General features: G+C 37.1%; 2 protein-coding genes across 4 annotated transcripts in view; one reads left to right on the top strand and one right to left on the bottom strand.

Moving 5' to 3' along the window:
* CHLSN (cholesin) overlaps window positions 1-26,698 on the bottom strand; it is a 134,787-nt gene that overhangs the window by 95,842 nt on the left and 12,247 nt on the right. The window contains exon 1 of one of the 3 annotated variants that reach the window (XM_075719131.1): window positions 263-288. The exons of the other annotated variants lie outside the window; for them this stretch is intronic. The gene's annotated coding sequence lies outside the window, so the exon portion shown is untranslated. Of the gene's footprint in view, window positions 1-262; window positions 289-26,698 lie in introns of those variants that run through there. 3 annotated transcript variants of the gene reach the window in all.
* On the top strand, window positions 21,451-22,524 carry GPER1 (G protein-coupled estrogen receptor 1). Its single transcript, XM_009487461.2, has one exon. The coding sequence runs from the start codon at window positions 21,451-21,453 to the stop codon at window positions 22,522-22,524; it is 1,074 nt and encodes a 357-aa protein (XP_009485736.1).

The following is a 26,698-nucleotide window of genomic DNA, read 5'->3' as shown; positions in this document are numbered from 1 at the left end:
CTTTAAAAAAAATGTAGACTATTTCACAATCCAAAATGCCAGTAACACAACAATTGCTTTTCATCATAATGCACTGGGGAACAGGCAATAACAGCCATTTAATATTCTAAAATGATCCTACTACACAGGGCCAGTTTTCTTAATAACGTTACATCCAAAAGGCAAGAAAAGGTATGTTAATCAAGAGAGAAGACAACAGCATAGTCTAAAAACAGACTCCAGACTTCTCATGCAGGATTAGCTCCCTAAAAATAATCCTTACCCTAGAGCAATCCAGTCCAGTCCTTAGACTAACGGCAAGCTTACTACAGCCTCTGGTCTCCGTCCTTGATGACTGTGGCTACTTGATGCTGCACCAAGCCAACAAGAGCTCCACTGCTCAACTGAGTGTTGCGACTCTTTGCTCAACAACCCATCACGGGGACTCAGAGGAGGGTGAGCAAGACAGAATCACCATCGCCATAATACTTTACTGGACGGATCTGCTTTAAGACAGAGAACAAAAAGACTGAAATCTCCATGTTTTCAGCATCTCGCAAGCCAGAAGCATTGAACAGTGTTTGTTAGAGAAGATGGAAAAGTTTCGCTCATCTGGCATACATGTATATGAGAGAAAGAGACCTCACTTCAAATCAAACCTACTGTCAGGGATCTGTACTCTCCTGAAGACATCAGCAACACAGGTCAATTAAGAGAAATTATTGGGTTTGGTCAAAAGAAAAGTAGCTCACGCCTGCTTTCTTTATAATGACACCTGTCACTCAGTACTGGATATATTTATTTTGCCACAGGAACAGTAAGATGTGTTAAAAAATAAACAAGAGTTTTGCCCACTGCAGCACACCGTAGGTGGCTAGTGGAATTGTATGTGTTATCGGCCAGTCCTTAAATATTGTTCCGGCATCTCACAATTATTTAACTTCTGCAACTTCTACCTTTCCTGCCTCCACCCTATGCGGAACATCATTATCATACATCAATCTTTTCCACTGACAACACGTATACTAATACATGCTAATACCAAGAAATCATAAATCACAAATAAAAATAATAGTAAAATTATGCATCATTCCAAACACAGCCACTTAACCACCATTTTTTGCAGGTTTATGAAAAGTTGATACAACTGAACACTAGTCTGTTTGCCACTGTTCTCATATGACTTGCACCCTGTGATCATTTAAGCAAATTAAATAAACTGTTTTATTGTTTAAGGAAAGACGCAGCTGGTCACACAACACCAATATTTTGCTTTTCTTTCAGTAACACATTAACTGTGACAGTGACAGCACAGTGAGGTGCTGCCAAAACCACATCAATGTAGCTGTTAAGATACCTCAGACTAAGTTTTCTCTGTTTCCATAGATGAGACAGAATTGCAACTATCAAGATGGAAATCAGCATGATCTAAACAGAATAAAGAATACGGAGTTGGGAAACCTTGATTTTCTAACCTCTATTTCTCCTCTGGCTTTCAATTTATTCCATCAACTTGGAAGAATAAATTTCTCAGTAGCCAAGTTTCTCCGCCTGTAAAATGGGGATACTTTCTGATGTGATTCTCTGAATCTGTGTACACATTCTGAAATTGTAATGTGCTACTTGCTCCTGATTCAAAGTATGATAAATGTTCTTGCCCTCTAAATACCACTGAACAACAAGGCTTAATACAGGTTTCAGTCAAATTATGAAATAATGATTGTAAATGTGAACACAATTTTGAAGACGGGGGCTTTCTCTTAGAATATTTTTTCTTTTTAAAGATGGGAAGCATAAGAAATAGCTTTTCAGGTTTTGCTTTTCTGATTTTGTTTATATAATTTTTCTCATTAGAGGGTAAGTTCCCTTGCAGCTCTGCTTTACTACACCTTGCATTTTCAGAAAAGCAGTTACTGAGTAACAGGAAATGTAGTCTTAATGCTGTTGTGTTAGGGCTTATCTTCACTTGAGTTACTCCTTGCTCACTGATTGCTAATTAACTCCAAATAATTTAAACCTTTGTAAAAAGTGATTTGATTATTCCTTAAACTTTTGGTGCAGCCATTGATATGCCTTTATTTTACTAATAATCAATCCAGATACCCTTGTGTGCATCCACCCAATGCAACTTCAGAAAAAGTACAAAACCCAGCTGTTTGCTGGCGGCCCTCAGCCAAGAAATAATTTTACTCCCTCCCTGCCCCCCAGCAGAGCCATGGTGATCAATCACATGCCTACTCAGACCACTTCATGGAAAGTACAGCAACAAACCGATGCCATAACTGTTTAGCATTGCCTCATGTGCACACATGATCCATTCTGGAAGCTAAAAAGTCAAGTTAGTATCTACTAGTTGATGACCAAAGACTTTCTGAAATTCTACTGCAATTTCAAAACCAATCATTTGACTACGCTTACGTAGTTTAGTGTGCTCTCTGCACAGCCCTAAGTCCTAGAAAGAATAAGGTGACACTTCAAATTTGCATCTTTCACGGAAAATCAACAGGAGGGAGCAAAAAAAAAAAAAATTTGACTGACTTGCGTATGATTACAATGTGTATTTTTTCTTTACCATTCTTAACTATGAGAAATTAATGCTAACAAAATAAACCTGGATTTGGGTACACCTCAAAAGCAAATGCTATATACAAAACACCTACACTACACTGCCAGCTTTATCCAAGTTTTTCAGTAACAGTTTGGAGGAACTACCGTAAATAAAGGGGAAACAATCTACCCAGTCCAACAAACTACTGTGCTAACATGATAAAAAACAAAGTCAGTATGGGAATGAGAGTATTCTGAGTAACATGTGTAAGCTCATTGGAAACCACATTTCACAGAGCCACTGAAAGCTGTTTTAGAGTAGGCAGCTACTTCACACAGAACATGAACCTTCAACCTGAAGTGTCTCTGGGCCACTGCTGCAACCCAAGACCTTCCATGAGCATCTCTAGTTTCAAAAAAGTATTTGGAGCAGTAGTGCTAACCTTCAGGTGGATATGTACACCTAGTGCTGAAATATTTTCTCCAGGTAACCTAACCCACAACCCCAATTTTGAAATCTAGACTCATACACATTTGTCTCATTTCATTTCTTTGAAGTGTTTTGGCTCTTCCCACATGTTTTTCAGTAAAAGCTTGTTAAAGCGCAACAAGTAAGATGCCATGAAAACAGAGAGCACTGATCAAACACTGGTCACAAATTATCTTCTCAACCTACAAAAGCCACTGCAGATTATTAAAATATTACAATAAAAATGTTTTTCCCCATGTGCACTAAAAAAAAAAAAACAAACCCATGAGCCAACCCTTTCTTGCTCATTTATAGCTGAGGTTTTAAGAACACCGTTCAACATAGTCACGAAGACGACTGATGCTGAGCCAGACCCAAAACATACTACAGACTCGGAATCCTGTCTTTTAACACCTCATGGTCACTGCAGAGCATGTGGAAAAATAATTTATTGCATGTGTACAATACTGGGAGTGTTCCAAGAGCTAGGACTCATGGAAAAATAGAAATACACCCTATTTTTAAGAAGGGTTCTTAATATTTTTGACATGCACTACTTTTGTGTCAAGTTTTTGTCTTGTTAAGCAAGGGGCCTTGCTTGGTGTTTATTCAACAAGCTTCTCCTTTTCTAGACTTCTAGCACTTAAAACAGCGCACTAGAAAAAAATGTAATTGCAAAGGCTGGCCAATACATGTAGGATTACTTCATGAACAGGAAAAAAAAATCCACTGGATGGCCTCACATACTTAGAAATGGCAGGGACAAACACTACGTTTCTGTTCTAAAATACCTCACTGCAGAGGATAATTTGAACTTTAAAGTCACATGATGAAACCATAGGTTTGCTAAACATGCAACGTGTATGGTTTGAATGACTTAAACCAAGTTCCTGTTTCCTTTACCGAACTGTATGTTTTTGTAGTCAGCAAGCGTCTGGATTTTTCATCGTGATGTACAGCAGCTAAAGAAGTTACTGTAATATATACACCCTGCTTTCTACATAAAAAAAAGGGGCTATATGCTCCAAACAATAATTATATTTCATCTGACTATACACAGTGAAAGTCTCAGCCCGTTCTATCTGTGGAGCGTTTTCTTGAAAAGGTAAGTGCTTTATATTACTTTGAATATGCAATGTTTTATTCATCACAAGAGGCTCAAATTGTGAAGCTAAGGTTATAATTTAAAGTTTTTAGTTTTCCCTTCTTTAACAAAATTTGCACTACACAAAGTAAAATACTGTATCTGGGAAACATCCTCAGAAAGCTGAAATTTCTAACAAAGCTGAAATTTCTAACAAAGCTGAAAGTTCTAACAAAGCTGAGCATTCAATAGAGTAAATGAGAAGACTGTTTTCCAGTAAGTACTTAACTCCCGTTGCACTGATGATAGCTAGATGATGAAATACTCTTCAGTGGTCTGGACAAAAGACTCCAACTATTGCCTAAGAGCAGTCTTTCAAAGGAATGGACATTGGTGGATAACCCTAAGCACACTGCAGGAATTGTATAGGACAGCAAACACATCAGTGAGGCTGCTTGGACATTATGTTCAGTTACTGCTGACTCATTTATATTCTGGAAAAGTAAAAATAGAAGCTTTCGGTTTCTCAGAAACGGGTAATTTTTCAGGAGTTACGGGTAGGATTTCTTAAATCTTTACAGCCTCAGATACTTGCCCAAGTGTAGGAATTTTGACATTAGAAGAAAGATTAATATAGTATTTTACATTGCAGTCTTTCATATACTGCAAGCTGCCCCCATTTTTTAACTTGGCAGACATAGAACAAACAGAAAGGACAAATTCATGCCCCAAATTATGTGCAGTGTTTTCACGGATCGATGCAGAACATGCCCACAAAGCGCAGAGTTTCACAAGGAATATTATGCATATTGCTTTATGACTGGATGAAAGAATATTTTCCTTCTAAAGGCTGGTGACAGAATGCAGAAAGACTGCCCTGCCAAACCTTTTATAGAGGAAGAGTTCTGGCTGCCAGGGAGAAACTCCCCATTTTAGGGGCTCCTCTTTCTAGACTTTAAATAAGCAAAAGTTTCCTTGAAACCAAGCTCTCCGTTTGCATGAGTTAACCATGAAAGTGGGGATGGGGGACCAAAACCAGTTAAATCTTAGAGACTGGGACCTCTCAGTACTGAAAGTAGTCTTTTCACAACTTCGTATTTTTAAGCTGCCTTCTGAACGCAATGCTCATTTGCTCAGCTCCATCTGTTGGAAGTGAAGGATAATGTATTTGCTGGGCTTCAGAAAGTAAAAATCAAACTTACTTGCTTTAACAGCTGACACAAAAAACAGGGCCAGAAAGAGATTAAAAAAAAAAAGGGGGGGGGGAGGGGGTGGGAAGTGAGGCCTCATGAAGTTAAGGAAGGATTCGTAAGATGCTAATGATGGTCAATTAAAACAAAGTGAGGGGGAGCAGAGGTAAAAAAGGGACAAAACACTGGAGCATGACAATACAGGGAAAGATAATGCAAGTAGCATATTGCACATTTCCCTCATTAATTAATCTTAGGAGAAACAGGAATAGGCCTGGGTTCTGCCATAGCTTCAACATATGTGAGCTTTCACACACTGTATGTTACTCTCCCTTGCCAGTAAGTAAACAGAAATAACAAAGTCGGCTTACGTCATAGTATGTTGTGAGGAAAAAAAATGCATTCAGGTCTCGAGGTGTTTGCACTCTAAGCTGACACATTCCACTAAAAGAGTAAAGAACTTGGGCACCCCGCCAAGCAGAGCATAAACCTTACATGCATTTTGAAATAAAATATATGTCCCTGCAGTAAATCCAAGCAGCAGACAAGAGCTGAGGAAATACCAGATTTTCTCACAGCAGAGGAAAATGACATAATAAATTCCTTATGTTTTTATGATGGAAACTCAAAGTATTTTGACAAAAAACATGGTTGGCTGCAAGGAGATTCTGATGTAAAAGATGTGAGAAATAAACCACCCTCCAGTACTCTGCTGCTCCCACAGAACATATCTTTTTACTTTAAATTAAATTAGTATTACCAAAAATCTACAAAAATTTGCAAATATGTTCATATTACTACAGCAAAAGTTGTGAGCTCCTTCATCCCATTATTATTCTAAGCATGTATCTACTGTAGTGCAAGGAATGAACTTAACGCTTTGGGAATGTTTTAAAACTGTAAAGGCTTACAATTTCTAAGAGTTGCTTTACATGATAGATGAGCACCTTACAGTCATAAGACTCTAAAGCTATCCATTCTGATGTAAACAAATGTACAGAGAGGTTGTGCCATCTGTGAGTATATTCAATCAACCAGCTGCAGAGCCTGCAAAGGAGTCAGACTTTTCTGACACGGTCCAATTTATAATCTCAGCTAGAAAACCGTAATGCAGCGACTTCATGAGGTGATGAGCAATACATCTTGTAAAGTGCTATATATCCTAAAATTTCACTGAAAGAGTTATGAAGAGACAAAATATTGCAAAAAAAAAAAAAAATTGATTATAGGATAAGGTTGTAAGTCAGAAATATATATCTAGGTGTGTCCATGTTAGAGAGAACATATACATATTAGCTTGTATGAAGTATTAGCCACCTGCACACAGCCCTTCATACCACAGTCTGAACTCAAAATTACCATTTGCTCTCTTCTAATACTTAGTGAGACACCAGTACCAAATAAGAAAATAGCCTGACATTATCACTGTGATTTTTTTTAAAGCAGAACAAAAACTTCTAGGAATAATTTAAGGGGGGGGGGGGGGGACGGGGACGGGACGGGACATCTACAGCATTAACTTTAATCTTATTCGCCAAACCAAAAATATTTCAGAATGAGCTACAAACTGCTAGCAGATATTTTTTCTTCTGTGATGAACACTTTATGGAATTCAAGCAAGCATTATGCTCAAACTGACTAACCACAGCAAAGCTGCAAACAGCTTGTTGTTTTGGTAAAATTTTGTTTGTGGGGGTAAACCTAAGGTGATTTTCTGGACGTTTCCTTTAAAACAGCGCAGCTAGAAATTTTTTCTGAAGTCAGAATTTCAATATTTACACTGATTATTATTATACACATACAATTGCACTTATTTCCCCTCAAGTGAGTATTTTAATTCTAGGTTGCGTAGATGACTTTTGTTTAGTTTAAATCCCTCCCCAGATGAGGTAAAAGACACACACTTACGTCAGAGTAACAATGTCAAGGTGGAGAGTAAGAGAATTTTTAACATCATTGTTATAATTTAACAGCGGTGTTAAATAATGGTCTGTGGTTATAAACTAGAGTTGCAGCCCAACTGAAACTATTTCAGGGATTCATCTGGACACGTATAACAAACGAGGCCTAAACACATCAACAGCCTCTCTGTAATACCCTGCTGGTCCACCATTAAAATATCACAACATGCAAACTGGTGGACACAGAAAGAGAAAACAACATGATGCACTTTCTTACACAGTAAGTTGCAACTACTGGAATATGCTACATTAAGTCTAATGTTCCTTACTTTGTCTTAATGCCCAAAGAGTAGCTAAATAAAATAAAAAATACCTCGCTATGGTCAAAGATGAACCCAGTATCAGTACCAAGGCCAGATCCTGAGCAAATCTAACCAAGTTTTGGCATCTTGTTTTTCCTGTAATTTGATGTAGGGCCATATGACTCCCTGTGAAACCAAAACTATGTCCTTTGTTTCCTTTGCAATTACGCTACCATAAAAGTTGAATGTTGCTAAGCTATTCTGAGATTCTCTGCAAGCATAGTGAGCATGGTTAGTCGGCCCATGGTATAAAAGTTGTTGAGAACATAACGGAAACCTTCACAGTGCCAGAGCTAAATTCAGATGTTCAATCCTGCAAAAGGCCTGAAGGGACTAAGAAGGTAGTCTCACCAGAGACTCTGGTGAAAGAGTTTCTCAAAATGTAAATATTTCTTAACCTCCTGAAACTGCTGCGTGGGATGATAACGACGAGCTTTCTGCAGATGCTTAAGTGGTTCCACATTCTCTTTCTCTGTCTGTCACAAAGTACCTAGCCTTCACCAGATTAAGCTTCAAATCTCTCTTCTAGCAGAAGGTCAAAATTTTACTTACACTGTTTCCTTCATTCTTGAGATTTCTCCTGAGTATTTAAGAAGAGATGAATTGTAGAAGTTAGAATTTCATGGTCTTTAGGTATCCAGGAAATAATAAAGAGAAATCAAAGCAGCAGAAGGAAGCCAGAAGCGGCAAGTCTCTCAAGCTCCATAGCTGCAGCTGACCGAAAAGCATGGTAGATCACTTTCAGCCATAGAGCCAAAGGGAAGTAGAGAGCATTGCAGCTATCTGATTAATGAGAAATTTTCCAGATTCCCCCCCCCCCCCCCCCGCCCCCCAGTGCTTCAATATTAAGCATGGAGCGTAATTTAGAAATCAGACTGATCAGCTTTATTTCAAAAGAGATACCTTGAAATTAAAATCTAGAAGGGAGAAATCACTAGTATGAAGACATACAAAAGGCCAACCCGTTGTGAGGTTTTGTGTATGTGGTTTGGGTTTTTTTCTTTTTAATTACTCTCACTCTTCAGTTTGAGCACTTTAATACAAACTCGAGTCCTTCTTAGTAGTTCATATTAAAAATCAGCTGAACAGAAACAAAAGCTCTACTGCAAGCATTTAAGATACATTTCCTCAATCAACAAGACAAAAACATTTCCTCCCAACACCTATCATCTTTGAAAAGATTTTCACTCCATTTTTCTTAAGATTGTTCATATTTAACACTCTATTTTTAAGCTTCAAAGTTATATTGACTCTTAACTTGCTTCAGAGACTTCCACCAGTTTTGCCCATCAATGCTTTCCTACATGGTGTACTCCAGGTCAGAGCTTAGAACACAGCCAGAGTCCGACCAGCCAACTTCTCCCCTCCTGCGAGTGTACTTGTAACACAAAAACTTCCCTGGGTGCATCAGTCCTTCCTGTAGTGGAACCTCTCTGAAAATAACCTTTTCTAGAAAGGAAGAAACTCTATCTTTACAAGCGGACAAAGAACACTGCTGAATCAAAACATAACTCCATGGGTTTATATAAATGAAATTATAATTATATAAGATTATATACACACTTAATCAAAGTCACTTTGATAAGTCAACTTTTCTAATTAAAACCAGTATTAGAATTCCAATTTTGAGGAGAGATTAGAAATATCAGAACTATGAAGTAGTGTCAGAGGTAACAACCATAAATGAACTGTCAAACAGTATTAAGACACTGACTTATCTATAATGAACACTGCTTAAAAACATTAATGTATCTTTCCGAACTTTTACCAATTTAAAGTTACTTTCACTTTAAGAGTTAACATCACAAGAACCCCTTTACGGAAAATGCGTTACATACAACTAAGTATATCACTCTTGTTACTAATATGACTGTACAGAAACTTCTATAAGGAGAACTCCACCGTCCTGTCTTTGCCCGATGTACTGTCTGTGCACATTGCTTGTACAGACCAGCTTTGCATACAACGGAACAAAGTAAAACCACCAAACTCTAACACAAAATTGAAATCCTTGATTGAATAAATTGAATAAAGAAGGGGGTTTTTTTTCCCCCCAGAAAACAACATTCCACGCTATTGGAATGCCTGTATGTTTAACTTTTTCCAGGACTAAGGACCATGCTTAATCAGACATTCAAAATGCATTAGGAATAGTGAATTCGTTATCTTAGTTTAAAAATAGCTATCCTTTGTAACTAAAAAAGCATGCTGTTTTCTGCATCAATCAGTACAAGGTACACAGAAATTTTCTTTTAGAAATCAAGTTAATTATGCTTTGACATGGTCTATAAAATTTATATATCTGTATCTGTTACAGTCAGTTTTTCTTGAGTCCGTATTATGTTCTCCTACAAAGCTTTCTGGCTTAAAAAAGGATCCTCCAAACGTTTGTATGGTAGCAGAATTATTATATCAATATAGCATAGAGTCATTACAGCTAACAGCCTATCCATATTACTCTTAAAATTCCTTATTTTCAGGAATTTATAACTCGGCTGTAAAAAAAATGTTCCTTGCTAAAACCTTATCAATAGGCTTATAATGCACCAGTAATCATTTTCTCAAGTTCGAGCATGCAGAAAAGTATTATTTTTTTCAGTTTTACACAACAGCTACATCTAAAAATGACAGCATTATTAATGTATACCGATATTTTAGTATGAAAGCAGTTTGTTCGTAACAGTTCTTAAACATTCGCATTAATTTTGTATGGGCTCCTCAGTACAGACTGCAGTTATGAAAGGCTTTTTTTCACAACAGAAAGGAAGCAGAACTAAAACAAAGGAAGGAATGCGACTCTTGCCTCACATTGTGATTATCTTTGCATTTTCCTCAGCGTGCGGTGTGAGCCCTGAGACTGTCAGCTGGGTTCAAACTGTACAAAATTCCCACCCTTGCGACAGTACAGTGAAGCTATTTTGTGGCCGTAGCTGCAACCCACACACTGGAGTTGCCCTGCATACTGCCTTACCCTTTTTTGGCAAGCTGGTGAGGGAAAGCGGCTCCACCTAACCATGGAGCCAGCTCCTTCCTCACCCGCGGAACCGCCGACTCTCGCTTTTATTCTCCAGGCAACATGAGTGCGCTGAACCCTGGCTGGTGCCTACACAGCTGAGCTGCAGCAAAGTCCTGTCTGCAACAAGGGAGGAAAAGGGAGGGGGTACTGGTGAGAGGAGGAACCAGATAAAAAATTAAGAGCCAGGTTTCTCTGGCTAAAGATATTATGCAAGTTAGCTTGAAATTAACATAGGAATGTAATATTCACCAAAACAAATCACCACATTTATTCTGAACAAATGGTTCATACTCCTGACCGCACTTCACATTTAACACACAAATTAGAGACATTACAAACTGTACTTTAAAACCTGTTTCACCTTCCTTTTCCATTTCAGTTTCAAACTCCACTGAATAGGAAATAAGCACGGTACAGAAGGAAGGATGACTTCTCACATGACATGGATTGGCTACCCAAGCAAGAACTTCTCTGTCATCTCCCCAGAAGAAATCGAAGCCTTCATAGCTTCTCAAAACATCATATCAAGGCTTATGCACTGTTACATTGCCTTTTTTGCACCAACAGGATTAATAGCTGGCATATGGATTTTGATCATTTTCGTAAAGAATTATTTGCAGTACAAAGTCATAGAAAACTTAGACTTACTTTTTCTACACTTCACCATCAGCAACATCATAATGATTTTTTTATCATTTACTGTCATTACTAGACCTGACTATTTAAAAGCAACCCACCTCGCATGTAACGTACTGTCATTTTTTTTCAACTTCAGTTATTTCAATTCTCAGTATGTTTTGATTTTGATACTTCTCATACTATTACTCAAGAGATTTCCACCAAGGACTGCTCTCAGCCAAGCAACCCAAAGGCCCATATTGTGTGTTGGATTTGTACTTATATATGCCTTCTGTTTGTCACTGACGGAGGCAGTCCTGGTTGGCACAGATAACTATCACTTGACAACAGACTGCCAGTTAGATCCATTATTTGCACGGCCTGAATATGAGATCATTAAATTCACCTTTGGATTTGGAATCCCATCATTTCTTCAGATACTCTGTTTTACTGTTCTCTTCGCTAAAGAAGCACCTGCTGAAGAGCCAGCCTTACAACAGCACATCCGCACTTACCCTGCTGCATACATTATAAGCATATCAATATTTATATGCCATCTATTTTATAACGTTATGATTCTCTTCAGGACAACATTAAAATTACAGAAGAGCATTGGAACTCCAAAGAATGAGCTTGTGATGAATATTGCAGAAATAGTGTTGTTCTGTGAAACCTGTGCTAGTTTGGTATTTATACTTTGTTTTCATAAGCCATGCAAGTATGAAATACTTAAAGTCATACAGAAGTGCCGAAGGGAGAACACTGCCAACAATCACCTTGAAATACCAGTAACAACTATGACCCATGAAAATGGGTCTCAGTAATACTTGCTGTTCCTGAAGAACTGTCAACCCACTTTACTTCTTAGTTTGTGGGTTTCAGTTTGGGTTTTGGTTTGGTTTTTTACTTCTTCAAAAAAGGGTAATTGTTTGTTCTTTAGAACCCAAACTTGGACTGTCTTACAGCTAGCAGTACTGGAATGAAAAAAAAAGTATTTAGTGATCTATGAGAAAACATGTAGGGTCTGGGATTTTTTCTTTTTTTTTTTTAAATCGCCTATTTTCTGCAAGTATTACTTCAAAGCCAAGTAGAAAGAAAAGTACTGTTGCCACAGAAGTCCGCTGTTGTAATAATATCAATGCCCTGGCAAAGATCCAAAAACATAGCAGAAAGCAACTTTGAACAAAGGTAAAAATCTGCAGCCAAAGCATCTTCTCAGGTGTGCTTCCTCTTTTGACTTTTTACCCTACAAACTACTTATTTTTATAACATTAGTAAATTCCAGTAGCAGCAACAGTGAAGTATGGCTTAAGAATCCACTATAATCCTGAAATAGTATGTAATACTGTAAGTCTACTGTAACACTTGTTTATATTATATATATATACACACACACACGAACTGAGCATTTCTTCCTTTTTTCCATTTTCCTCTCATACTTTTGTTGGAACCCTTAAGGTTTTGTCCGAATTCTTGTGCCCAAAAAAAAAAAAAAAAAAAAATTAAAATTAATCGAAATGCTCGTCCATAAAGGAAAGCTTCGGGTCCTTTGTGAGGCACTGAACTGGAAAGATCAACAGGATGGCTAATTAAAACTTTGTGCAAGAATGAAAGCTTTTTGTTAAGGTACTCTCAGCTTCAACTTTGCATTAAGACTTACAGCAATTATTAATTTAAGCCATTCTTGATGAGTCCATTCAGAAATATGAAGTTGCATGCCTTTGAAGAGTCACATTCAATAACACACTAACTAAAAAAAAAAGATAAAAGCCAGCCCAGAACAGTATAACTGAGGCATGTTTTTAAAAAGGCAAACAAAAGCAAATCTCCAGTTCCAAACCGAAATCAGGGCTCTGCTGGAGACAAGATAGGAGCATTATACATTAGGAAGAGAATTAATGGATAAATGGTACAAAACGGGGGGAAAAAATCTTAATCAGAGAATAAACCAGCTGCGGTATAGGAATTCAGATGTAGCCCTCCACAATCAGTAGCCAATGCAGGCTGAGATGTAGGTGCAAAGTTTGAAATGCTTGCTTTCAGCACATTGTTACTGTAAGATGGCCAGGAGCCATCTTACACATTTGGCTTCGGTTTCAGCTTTTCCTCTCACAGTGGTGGAAGGAACAGAAACAATGGGGAAGGCACAAAATCGTACTAGATCTTGGATAACGACGTAGACTTGGATTGCAAAGTTATAAAAATATAGTGATGTGATGAAGAAGGCTCAAGTGACCTGAAGGGTTCTGAGAAAAGCCACTTTGATGCTTAAATGTGTGCCTTTGCATGACACACGGACGCTAACAGAACTGACAGATTTTTTTTGCAGTTGTATGCTTTGGAAGGTCTTCCTGACGGGGTCCAGATTTGCATGGAGAGCTGGTACAAATCAGCATGGGCTGCCTAAGACAGAGAAAAGTGAGCACTGATTGATCAAGAGGAACATCCTCCTCAAAACAACAGCCAAGTACATAAATGAAAGAATAAAGGATATTTGTTCAATAATAATACAGTATATAGATCTAGTATCTAAATATATGGATCTAGTCTTAGACATCCAAGTCCTGAAATTTATGGACCATGACTGTATCACATGCAAATAAAGGGCAATACGTAGTCTCGCTAACTATGAGTGTAAGGACCAACATTTCTGCAAGACGTAAAAATCAACTGGTAAGATGTCTGCATTGTATTATGTCAGCCTGTCTTCCTGTTCGATTTTGTTCTGCTGCCAGCATGAACAGATGGATAATTAAAGGACACTACACATAAACAGACCATTATAGAACCTGGTCAGAAAGGAAGTACGTAGATAAGATTCATCTCTTTGAATACAAAAGCCAATTTCATACTTGTGAAAGGATTTCTCAGCTGGCATCAGAGGTTTTGTTTTGCACCTGAGAAGAGGGAGATTAAACAACATGAACTGAAGATCAGCCCTGCAGAAAGAAGTTTGAAGAGATGAGTTGTAAGAGTTGTACATCAGTGAAAAAGCTGACAGACTGAGTGAAAGAATATGTCAGAAGATGCAAGCTGTTTATCCCAATTCAGACAGAATATCATAGTTTCAGCTGCGCCACGGATAAGTAGGTTATTTTCTAGTCTGGGATTGATGCACGAAGAATTCTATTTTATTCACTGCTTCCATATATTTTCTATTTGAGGATGAAAGAATAAATATTGTGTTGTTTCTGAGTCCTGAGTTACTGTTAAAGGTGCCTAAAAGAAAACCTAGTCAGTAAACTTTGGCTCTAGTTAAGGTTGGCTGGGACCTGGAAACTGGTCTAATGGTGAGGGAATCACAATAACGCACCTGTAAGGAGCCTGAAGGTTCAACATGGGTGGAAGGATGCTTCGTGATACTCTCAGCAAGGTACACAGCTGAGCCATAACCAAATGTCTCAGAGAAATGAAACCTGTAGGGGCCTACTGTCAGATCTAGGATTTGGGAACGAGTACATCTTGTCAAGAATGAACTACTGTGTGTAAGTCTGTGAGTACTCCTGGGTATAGCTTCTGGCTGCCATCTGTGAGATGCAAGCGAATGTACTCTGGTCTCTTCCCTGACCACGGCTACTGTCATGGGAAAAAACAGAGTATTTTCTGGATGGCTGGTTATATTGTCATAAAGAAATCTCTATGTACAATGAAAAGACTTTGTAACTGACTAGGAGAAAACAAAGGTAAACAGGAGAGAAGAGGGTGAAAAATGTAGAACAATAATTCAAATAGTTATGAATATAACATATAGCAATACAGAAATGTTTTGTTAAATCGTTCTTGATAAAGTTACTCAGAGGTTACATTAAAATTCAGGACAATGAACGTACAGTCCTCGAGAAAAATCTACTTGCATCCAGCTAGAATATGAGGGCAAACACCCCTGTGTGCAACAGGGGAAGGAACAGAAACAGTCCCCAAAAGGCATTCTAAACTAGTCTGATATGAGGGAGAGAAGAGCAGCTTTCACTGAGATTAAGAGTAAAAATTTTAAAATTATTAATAATTTGAAGTGTATTTTTAAGAACAGAATAAAATCTCCCTGCTTGGAGAGATTTTTTTTCCCCTATGCCAGCAGCAGCTTTGTTGAACACTTAACTTCTTCCAGGCTTCACCTAGTTTTGAACAGTATGTTCCAGAAGAAATAGAGCATATATTTTTATAGGCATGCTGTCAAAATTAACTAAAGGGATATACTGGAAAATTCAAAGAAGAATATTTTACTTCTGTACTGGTAATAAGGGTATCTTTCTAAGACTTTGGCCTGCTTTTGAAAAAGCCCTTCCATTCAGTAAAAGAAGAGAAATGAGCAGGCTGCGGAAGTTTAAGCATGAATTTCTGAGTTGGTAACATGTTTTGGAAAAGAACATGTAGAGACTAAGGACTCATCTTTGCAGGACCAGCTGGCTCAAAATTTGGTCTGATCCCATTGCAAAACAACATCTGAGCTAAAGAGAGACTGCATTTGCACACTTGAATCATAACTTGAGCTGCTACACCCCTACATGTATTACTAAGCCTGGCCTTAGTTACATTCTGATTTCAAACTTAGAGACCCTGAAAGGGCTACAGCATTATTTATCTTGATTTTGAGGTAGTTGCAGAAGATTTGGGGTAGGGTGAAAGCTCAAGCAATTCAGCCAAAATAAGTACTCTATATAATGTTTACACCACATGTTGCATGACAAATTGATTCACTAATTGGCTAGAATGAAAGAATGTGTTTCACCTCCATGGTGCAAGTGTCCAGCAAAGGACTGCCAGAATCAACTACTAAAGTAATAACGATTGATGCTTCGCAAATTTTATTTTTTAATTGCATTTGGATAGAGCCTGAAGTCCTATGGTGAATCATCTTTCACGATACAACATTTTGTGGTCCAGTTTTGTAAAATGTTTATGTTATCCCCCAAGAGTTTTGCGTTATACACTTTTAAGAAAAATAAAAAGTTTTTACCAGGATAGTTTGAATGGGTACAGGTCTTGGCCCTGCAAAAGAAAAGGCTGAACTTTTAAAAATTATTTTTAGTAAGAAAAATGCATTCTCAGAATTATTGGCAACTGAAAAGCCTAAACACACAAAATACACTCTGTCCAAGGTTTTCTGCAGGCACAGAACACAATTAATTCCAACTGAAACTAAGTTTGGTTATTTGCAAGAAAGGGAAAGTTACCGAGGCTGGACAGGATAAAGTATGAGGGTGCTCTAGAACAGGGTAATGGATGCAGGCAGATCTCATTCAGTGGTTGAAAAAGGTCAGAGTATCCCTGCTAACAGAAAGACGAGAGAGAATTTGGAGGAGGAGATCAATCTACTTGCAGAACTTCATGAACATTACCACAGCAGCTGTATTTCCTCTGGAGATAATTTCAGTACAGATTCTTATACAAATCTGATTTCTTCTGCATATGGTTATATTACACAGTAAGCATTCCAACACAGTTTTAATTTATGCTTCCTTCCCCTTCCATGCAATATAGTACCTTACTTTTTTTCAGCTTTATACACCCTGGCCCTGATCTAATTTCTCCAGGTCTCATCAGCTTCCTAACCCAAAGCACTTCCACACTTCTGACAGGATCCAACAGCTCTTACATCCTACAGGGCTTATCCTGCTTATTATCCCGCTGGAGAGGCTGCCGTATAGTGGTGGCTCAAGAGCTGTGATACGCCGGACCTCTTACGTTATTCTCTCCTATACTCACACCTCCCACTTTCTTCCTCCTCAGCTCTCACCTTTTTGCAACACAATAGCAGACACATATGTTGAAGTCTGCTAAATTACAAAGAGTATCTTCTGTTATACCCCACTTCAAGCACCTAAGTACATCACAGACAATTACACTAGCATTCCTTAAAGACTCTATAGTGTTAGGCATGTTTATTGAGATATATACAGTGTTTTAGAAGTTGACTGCTACAGATTTAAAAATAAACTGCTACGAAAACTTTAAATGCTGGATTATTGAGGTCTGACATTATGGGAATGCTATCACACCAGTTGCTTTTGCACATGTTCTCAGCAACAATCAAGATAAGGTACGACAGGCAGAACTGTAATACTTAATACTGTCACAACCGTGACTAAGTATGGACCATTAAGGCACTCCCTATATAAAGTCCTATGGAGTATGAGCAACTGCCAGGGAAAGAGAAAGGGTACAATGTTCAGCAGCTGCTAAAATTAGTTTTAAGCATTTTACGGAATATGGAAGTGACGAACAGTGAGATTAAGACAGATTAATCAGTAACAATAATTTGACTGCATAAACAACAGCCTGAAGATGTTGTCATCTGTTTAGGAAATAGGATTCAGAGAATTCACATGATCATCTCATAAAATATTTAGTGAAATACAGAACTCACTAATTACAATATAATAAAACTATATTTGGCCTCTTATGCTTCATCATTCCACTAGCAGGAAAAACAGCTACTTCATGGGTCTTTCAAAAGACCATTTCCCAACAATTCTGGAAGTATGGCAAAGTGACAAATAACAAATTCAAACAAGCAAATTAGCACTCAGAATTATACATTTTAATAGCAAATCAGCTGATGTTCACATCTAGAAAAACAGAGATAGAACCAGCTGATTATCAAATGAAGGCCCCCATAATTACAAACAACTAACACCCAGAAGCTAACATTATGCATAAAGGAAAGTAAAAAATCCTCCTGGCCCTTACAAGATCAGTGAAAGCTCTGAAGGACAGAATTAAGTACAGCAAAACCACATGATCAACAAACAACAATAATGACTCTTTATAATCCTTTAGGACAGCAAAAAATTAAGACCTTCAAAGCTGGTATCACAAGATTTTTCTAACAGAACATTTATTCCAGTCCTGTAACGCAATCATATTTGTATACTTCTCAAAGGAAAACACTTCAGGCTCTCTGTCCTCATAACCCTGTAGAAAGACACTCCAGAAAACCATTCCACACACACTGGAAGTCTTCTGTTCAGAAAAATCTTTACCAGCACTAATTTGCACGAACTTTCTTTTAAGCTAAGTAACAATTTATTCCAAAACTATTTATGAAGAGCCATTGTGTAAGAACATCTTTAAACCAATTTTTAGTAACACTGACAAAATCCTGTGTTGCTATGCACGGTGCATTACAAGGAATCGGCAAATAATATATCTGCCTCAATGGTACTAGAAAGCAAAGTGCCTTCTACTCCCAAAGCCACTTGTATAAAGGACTTTTGCTTCCTTTTTCTACACACGAGATCTTTTGTAATCTAAAAGTATTTTACCATTGTAACAGATGCAATACATCCATTATAATGACATATTAATTGTTTACTCCATGCTTCTGAAACTGCGACAGGGGCTTCTTGAAATCCTGAATGCTGAGATCCAATTCATCTTACTCCAGTAGCAGCAGCATGCTGCATCAATGTACAGCATATCCATGAATGGTACTTAACGTTCAGGTATCAGATCAATATAATCATGAAAAGCAACTTGCACAGATAAAATATTTCTCTTTTATGACAAAGAAAAGTTTAACTTTCTTTCCATTCTAAGAATTCTGGCCACCAGTAGGTGGTGTTTCTGGAAATGTCAAGTGGTTTTTTTCCCCCCCTACAGATGAAATGCAAAACTCCACCTGCAGTACTGGTGGTTTTCTGCAAGACTGAGGCTCCACATTCTCTGCAAAATTAGTTTATTTTATCCATGTTATTTTGAGCTGAGCAATTCTAAGAAGTGTGAGGATGACAATGTATACCTGAAAATTAAAATACAAACAGGCAAAATGGGATCGACTTGAAGGTAGGAAAACTGAAATTTATATTGTCAGTTTAGCAAATGACCCTTCTCAGCTGCTAGATTTTCCTCAATCGAATATTTCTCTTTAGATTGTCCAGAGGCTTTTAAAAAATACCACGTGTAACAGTAATTATTGCTTTATATCTATGTAAAATATGCTTAGTTACGATTTGCAAATAAATGTCTTAATTATTGATCAGCTGAGCTGTAGGTTTGAATGGACTATATAATTTGAAAAAATGCTAGAGGCAGAAAGCAGGGTAAAATGAACATTAGGCAAAATAAAACTGACAAATATCAGAGAAAAGATGCTTGACTAGTTCTAGTGAAAAAGAAACCAGCAGAAACAGGGTTAATTCTAGCCTTATAAGGCTGTTCAGCAGCACTTCAACTGCACACAAATTAGAACAACCCTGGGAATCTATAAAGCTTGTTTTATTGCCAAGGACATGCAGCAAGATCTGCATTTTGCTGTTGTAAACTATCCTTTATTTAAGACATTTTAAAAGAGAAGAGACTTTTATATGATTTTTTTTTTTTTACTGCTGAATCGTCAACAGGTGGCATTCACTGCAGCTTTGCACACCTCAGTGCAAGTTTTTACTGACACGCCAGTCGAAGTTGACACATCCATTAAGTGTGCACCCGAGCAAGAACCAGCCTTCTGTTGTCTGGAGGAAAATCAGCTCTGGAGAAATGGAATTAAGGTAAAATAAAAGTGTTTCACAGTACATGGTTACCTGTAATGCTTGTAATTGCTTGGCTTTTGGTGGCCTTTCAGATGTAACTAAAATCTGACCACAGGTAGACCTTTTAAAATCAATTGTTTAGACTGTTAACTTACGTTTTATTGTATTTAAAGCCGTTTTACTGCCTTATTCAAAAATAAAAGGATGTTAACATAAAAGACAACAGTTCATGTCTGACTTCCATAGCTGCTTGAAACAAACACCAAACCTTCTTCAAATAAGTGTAATTTCATATGGATATTTTAGCATGAAGATTTATATTATGAAAATAATCCAAAACATAGCAACAGCTACTGTATACTTATGCCTATTTCATTAAAAAATAAAAGCTTTGGAACAGATATCTGTATTTAAGTATCTGCTAGCTACTTCTGGTAACTTCAATACATTTAAGCAAACTCAGAGCTGTATTTCTGACTGAACATATTCTAACACTCCTACTCCATTAGTGGTCTGCTCCTTTTTCTTCCCCAGACTGTACATCAGCAGGATTTAAGTCACTAAAATGTGGGAATATGCATGAATTTTACCAGTAAACAATTTAACTTCTTTTAATATGTTTTAGTGCGATTAAAATCAAGGTTTTGGTAGTAAGATGAAGGTTAAAGCAATTCAAAATACTTCAGATTTACCACAAAATACCCTGGGGTTATCATTTGCTTGCTGTTTTATTTGTTTGGGGTGCGTTTTGTTTGGTTGTGTTTTTTCTTTTAAATAAACTTCTAGCAATGCTTCAGTCCATAGCATTCAACATTTATAAGTAAACAAATCGGATAAGTGGTATTTTCCATTCCTATCCGGAAGTCAGTGCAACATAATTAATCATAAAGAAAAGCAAATTGAGTATAATAATGTTGGTGTAAATCAATACGCTGCTTGTATTACCTTCATTTCTAAAATTTGCCTTTTCCTTCCCACTGAGAGCAGAAGGAACCAACTGCTTTTCATCTCTGTTGCCTTCTCAGCCACAGACTGCTACTTACAAGCCTTACAAGCTGATGTTGAAATAGTTTTTTTTTACATATATATCTATATATAAAAATAAAGTTTTTCTGCAGTAGGCAAAACTCTCTCACCTGATTTTCTTTCTATATTACTACATTTTCCAGTACTGAATCCCTGAAGGGTACACAAAATTTTAACAGATCTGCCCTCACAATATATTATCAACTAGAACAAATTTAAATTCACTGAACCCTTGTATATATATTCAAACATGGTGTTTCCTACAGCCTCAGCTGTGTATATGAAGTTAGCAGAAGCATATGGTACATGGTATAGTGCTGGAGTATGAGATTAATTGTTTTCCATTTGCAAATTGCAGGTCCAAGGATGTTCATTGATTATTAAAAGAAAACAAATGGAGCTAAAATTCTACTACCTTCCAACCTGCATGAAGAAACACTGTTGATGAAAAGCTTTTATTAAAGAGATCCAAGTACCATAATGGTAAAAAGATTCCTACATGATCTTAAGGCATACAGGAACTGCAGATTCTCTCAGTTGCAATGTATATAGTGTCCTGTAAAAAAATTTAAGAAATTTACTATTTGTACTGTTATATTTCAGTCAATTTTAAGTCTAATTAATTTGATTCTAAAGAATTTTAATTTCTTATACAAAAGTGCACATCTTTTTCCATTCCAATCAACATGCTTACTATGAACTTAGTTGAAAACAACCAAAAACCTGATTTTTTTGGCATCACCACCAAACTGTGAGTACTAATATCTTTTCTGCAGATATTTTAACCATGGAAACTTATTCTGCCTCAATATCACCTGTTATATGTAACAGCACAACTTTTAACCTAAATGGATCACATCTGTGTAATGGAAGCATATCTTCTAGATTAGCCGATAAATCAGAACACCAACAATATGTTATTGGTCTTTTCTTATCATGTCTTTACACAATATTTCTTTTCCCTATTGGTTTTGTAGGAAACATTCTGATACTGGTTGTCAACATAAGCTTTCGTGAAAAAATGACTATTCCAGACCTTTACTTCATAAATCTTGCAGTAGCTGATCTCATTTTAGTTGCTGATTCTCTCATTGAGGTCTTTAATCTTGATGAAAAGTATTATGATATCACTATTATTTGTACCTTTATGTCTTTGTTCCTTCAGATCAACATGTATAGCAGCATTTTCTTTCTGACTTGGATGAGTTTTGACAGATACATAGCACTGGCAAAAGTAATGAGGTCCAACATATTTCGCACTATGCAACACGCTAGATTAAGCTGTGGTCTCATATGGATGGCGTCTATTTCTGCAGCACTAGTTCCATTTACCGCTGTGCATTTACAACACACCGGAGAGGTCCATTTTTGTTTTGCAGATGTAAAAGAAATCCAGTGGCTAGAAATAACCTTGGGGTTTATTATCCCCTTTGTGATCATCGGTCTTTGTTACTCATTAATTGTTCGAGTTCTTATAAAAGCACACAAGCATAGGAGTCTTCGTCTGCGGCGACAAAAGGCTCTTCGAATGATTTTTGTTGTTGTCTTGGTTTTCTTTATCTGCTGGCTACCTGAAAATGTCTTCATTAGTGTTCAACTTCTCCAAAAGAAAAGCGAGTCTGTCTCTTCAAGCAGCCCATCCTTCAGACATGATTATCCTTTAACAGGACATATTGTGAACCTAGCAGCTTTTTCTAATAGCTGTTTGAACCCCTTAATTTACAGTTTTCTAGGGGAAACCTTCAGAGACAAACTGCGACTGTATATTGAACAGAAAACAAAAATGTCAACATTACATCGCTTTTGTCAGGCTGCCTTAACGTCTGTCGTTCCTGACAGTAATGAGCAATCAGAAGTCTGATTTAGTAGTGGTTGTATAAAACATATGACTGTGAAGTTGTGCAAATAGTGAACAAAATGCTTGCTACTAACAGAAAAAAGTGCATTTGTGTATATATATAGTATCGCCCTACTGAGTATTGAAGGTTTATATTCAAAATGTTTTTATGACAAGATTTTAATGTAGAAGAATATGTTTTAGTCAGATTTATATTTAATTATGAACAGGATTATTAAAAGCTGAGCACTGAAGGAGCTTTATTTTGTATTATACATGTACGAATGACAACATAGAAGACAATTTTATCAAGTTAGGAAGACTCTAAATGTAATCTGATTATCAGAGATGCTACTTTGCTGGTGTATATAACGTACTTCCACTAAAATACTGAAGCTGCCATAACAGTGAGGAAAAATCATTACAACGTATTGATGTGGAGATGCAGAAAACATTGATTTTTTTCATCCAAGTATGTTAAGATAAATGACTTCGCTTAGAAGAACTACATAGTACTATCATCACTGTATTCTAGCACGTCTTCTACAATTAACTTTTTTTAAATCTTAATATAATCTAGCACGGTGGTGAGTTTTGGTCTCATAAATTTAATCTACTGTTTACATTGGTACTTGATCAAAACTGAAATAATCTGTAACTATACTGCTCATCTCAAAGAACTTCACTGAAGCAAAATGTAATGCTTCATTCTGTCTTTTAAGGATTGTCCAAGGCAATCTTTCCCAGGACAGACATAGTTGGGCCTTTTGTCAAAAATGCCAGTGCATATATATGTACATTCACATCTGCCTTCAGATTTAAATGAAAGTTGCACGAGATCTCTTCATATTTAGCAGGCCTATTTTGATGGCCAGAGCAAAATGCTGTAGCTTTAAAAAAAAAAAGTCAGTTTCTGCAGGAGAGCATAAGAATTGCTTATGAAAGTGACAGAAGCCTCAGTTTTTAGAAAGGAAGAACTTAATGCAATGGGGAGTGTGATTAGCCATCATCAGATTTGCACTTCATGCACCATCCAGCCCACCTCCAGAAACCACTGGCTTTTCAAGATTTTAATATGAATATTGGCTGCTTTTGTTCATTTGAAGATAAATTACACTAACAAAACAAATGGTAGCACCACATACTTGAAAACAGTAGCTTTTAATTTCTGCTAGAAAATAACTGGGTTTTAAATCTGATTCATGTTTAGCACAGGTTGCTGCTGAACTTGTTCAGAGAAAGCTATAAAGTTCCTAGAGAAGAGTGTGCAAGATCATTAGAACATCACTTGCTGCAGCTCTGAAGTGAACAAACTCATTTCACCTCTGTGCTCATTGACTTAAGCACCAGAACTCTGCAGAGTAAGATGCTTTGTCCTACTTTCAAGTGTCATATATGAATTAATTAGCACATGAACGGATTTTAAAGGATTTTTAAACACAGACACTTAAAACAATGACTAAAGTTACTAAGCAATAAAGAAAACAGCGACAACAATGATTCCACTCATATTTCTCACGAAATATTTAGTTTCCTAGTGGAAGCTCTGGCCACAAAAGACTTGACCTATAAACAGGAAGGCCACAAGAGGATGGCTGAATTTGAGATAGCTAGCTACATACTCCTGCAACTGAAATAGGAACTGCAGGGTTAGGAACTGCAGGGTGGAGTTTGCGACAACTGCTGATTATTTGCAAGTGACTGCTAATCACAGTCTACGGAAAAATGTCACTTCCCTGTAGAACACCAAATATATCTTCTCTCAAGTAAGATGCCAGCACTGCCATGCCTTCTCTGCATAAAACGAGTTGCTAAACAACACTTGGCAAGAAATCTCACACCACTGTGCTACATCACACATAGCCCTTTTTCCTCATTATTTCCACTTTTGGAATTAGCCACAATTACTCATATCCTACTGACTGCCACTGTACATTAATCACACCTTGAAAGCCGGCTGTTTCAGACAACACAGAACTGAAGGAATGGATAATTCTCTTGGCAATGCACTTCCATGAAGACACATCATCTGAGCTTACAGATATATTAGGTTTGTGCCATCCTGACACTCGCCATGAGTAAATAACTTATTTGGGGTTATAGGAATACACTTTCCCAATTGTAGTTGTTGCTTATTTTGTTTTTAGAGGAGTAAACTCCTTTCCCCTCCTCCTCCCTTCCAATGCAGGAGTCTGGTTTTTGATCAAGGCTATGGTAGAAGCCCTTTCATCACCACTGTAGATAACAGATCAAGAAAGCGTCTTTGCTCAGAAGCTTATAATAATAAACAGACAGTAATAGCAAATGCCTGCTCATACATACTGTGAAATAGTTTGTTTCTACATGATCATATTCAGTAATGTCCTGATATCACAGTGAAATCTAGGAAAGATCAGATTACTATAGTATGAAGAAAACAATATTTACTCAACCTGAAACAACCTATTACACATTTAAAAACAAATTACAAATCTAAACTACCTGATGAGTTTCCTACTGTTGATATTTTGGTTCAGGCTTATGAACTGTCCCTGAAATGACTAAATTTAAACATACTACTTTAAAAAGTCCTCTCCCAGGTGAAAAAATGGCACACTTCTTCCCAAAACTTTTTTTTTTTTTTTTTAAACAGCAACTATGTACAAAGTAATATTTACAGAAATGCCATACAACTTTCATGTATTTATATATACAATGTGCTTTCTGTGGTCCATCGTCTTGCAATAACTCGTTACCATGGCTCATCCATGAACCAAAAGACCTGTGCTTTATGTATTCTTTAAAATTAAAGAGCATGATCATCAGTAAACCTCTTCTGGAGTGTAGGGGAAAGGGGAAATGAGAGTAAGAATTCTGATTGACTACTTCACTTAACTTTTCTCTCTGGTCTCTCACAACTTGTTTAATTTAAAGAAAGGATTCCATATGCCTTTCTAAAATGCTGGACTGATGACCACTATGAGATTTAAAAACCTGTTTATCACAGATGCTTACAGTCTTTGCTATAATATTCTATATCAAGTTTCCAGACAAGAAAAGTCTAGTATTAGGAAAAGAAGGGAAAAGGAAAGAAAGGGGGAGGGGAGGGGGAAAGGAGGAGGAAAAAAAGGGGGGGAAAAGGAGGAGGGAAAAAAGGGGGGGGGAAAGGAGGAGGGGAAAAAAAGGGGGGGGGAGGAAGAGGGAAAAAAAGGGGGGGAGGAAGAGGGGAAAAAAAGGGGAGGGAAAAGGAAGAGGGGAAAAAAAAGGGGGAAAAAGGAAGAGGGAAAAAAAGGGGGAAAAGGAGGAGGGAAAAAAGAGGGGAAGGGGGGAAGAAAAAAAAGGGGGGGAAGAAAGGGAAGGAAAAAAGAAAGGGAAGGAAAAAAAGAAAGGGAAGGGAAAAAAGGGAAGGGGAAAAAAAGAAAGGTAAGGGGAAAAAAAAGAAAGGGAAGGGAAAAAAAAGAAAGGGAAGGGAAAAAAAAGAAAGGGAAGGGAAAAAAAAGAAAGGGAAGGGGAAAAAAAAAGAAAGGGAAGGGGAAAAAAAAGAAAGGAAAAGAAAAATAATTCAAAGAATCCCTGAAACCATTAACTGCTTTTGAAAATAATACCTTAACACAAAAATGTCTTGAATGCACAGAGTATTACTAAATATCTAGAAACAGAATAAATGCAAACAGCACAAACTAGCACCAGTCTGAACCTGATGTGACTGAAAGCAAGTCTTCCCTGAGCTGTGTAGAAAGATAGGAGAAAAACAGTTATCTGAGACCATTTTAACATGTTAAAGAGATGCTGTCACTTTGCATCCTTTCAACAGTTTTAGGAGATACACTAAATACCAAATATGCCGGCACAACACATCCACATCTAGAAAAATCAAAGTCAGGCAATCTAAAGATGAAGCTTGATTAATTTATGAAAAGTATTACGTGATATGAGGGCATGTGACAGGGAATTTCAATCAATGAGTCGGGCAATCCCAGATTTTATGCAAGACTTTGACATAATACGGGCAAGATGCAAGAAAAGTCGCCCCTCCCGCCCCCTTTCTGCTCCACAGAAAATAACAAGACTAGCATTCAGAAGAGTCAATCCACCAATTCCAAAAGACAACATACACCATAAAATAATTTTTTTTTAAAAGCAAAAATCGGAATTCTTAAAATACGGTTTTCTTCAATATTGTTTCTATGAAATGAAAAAGATACACGTTCATGTTATA

This window comes from Pelecanus crispus, chromosome 11 (assembly GCF_030463565.1).
Source record: "Pelecanus crispus isolate bPelCri1 chromosome 11, bPelCri1.pri, whole genome shotgun sequence".
NCBI classification, from domain to species: domain Eukaryota; kingdom Metazoa; phylum Chordata; class Aves; order Pelecaniformes; family Pelecanidae; genus Pelecanus; species Pelecanus crispus.
This window is presented reverse-complemented; position numbering and strand designations above follow the sequence as displayed.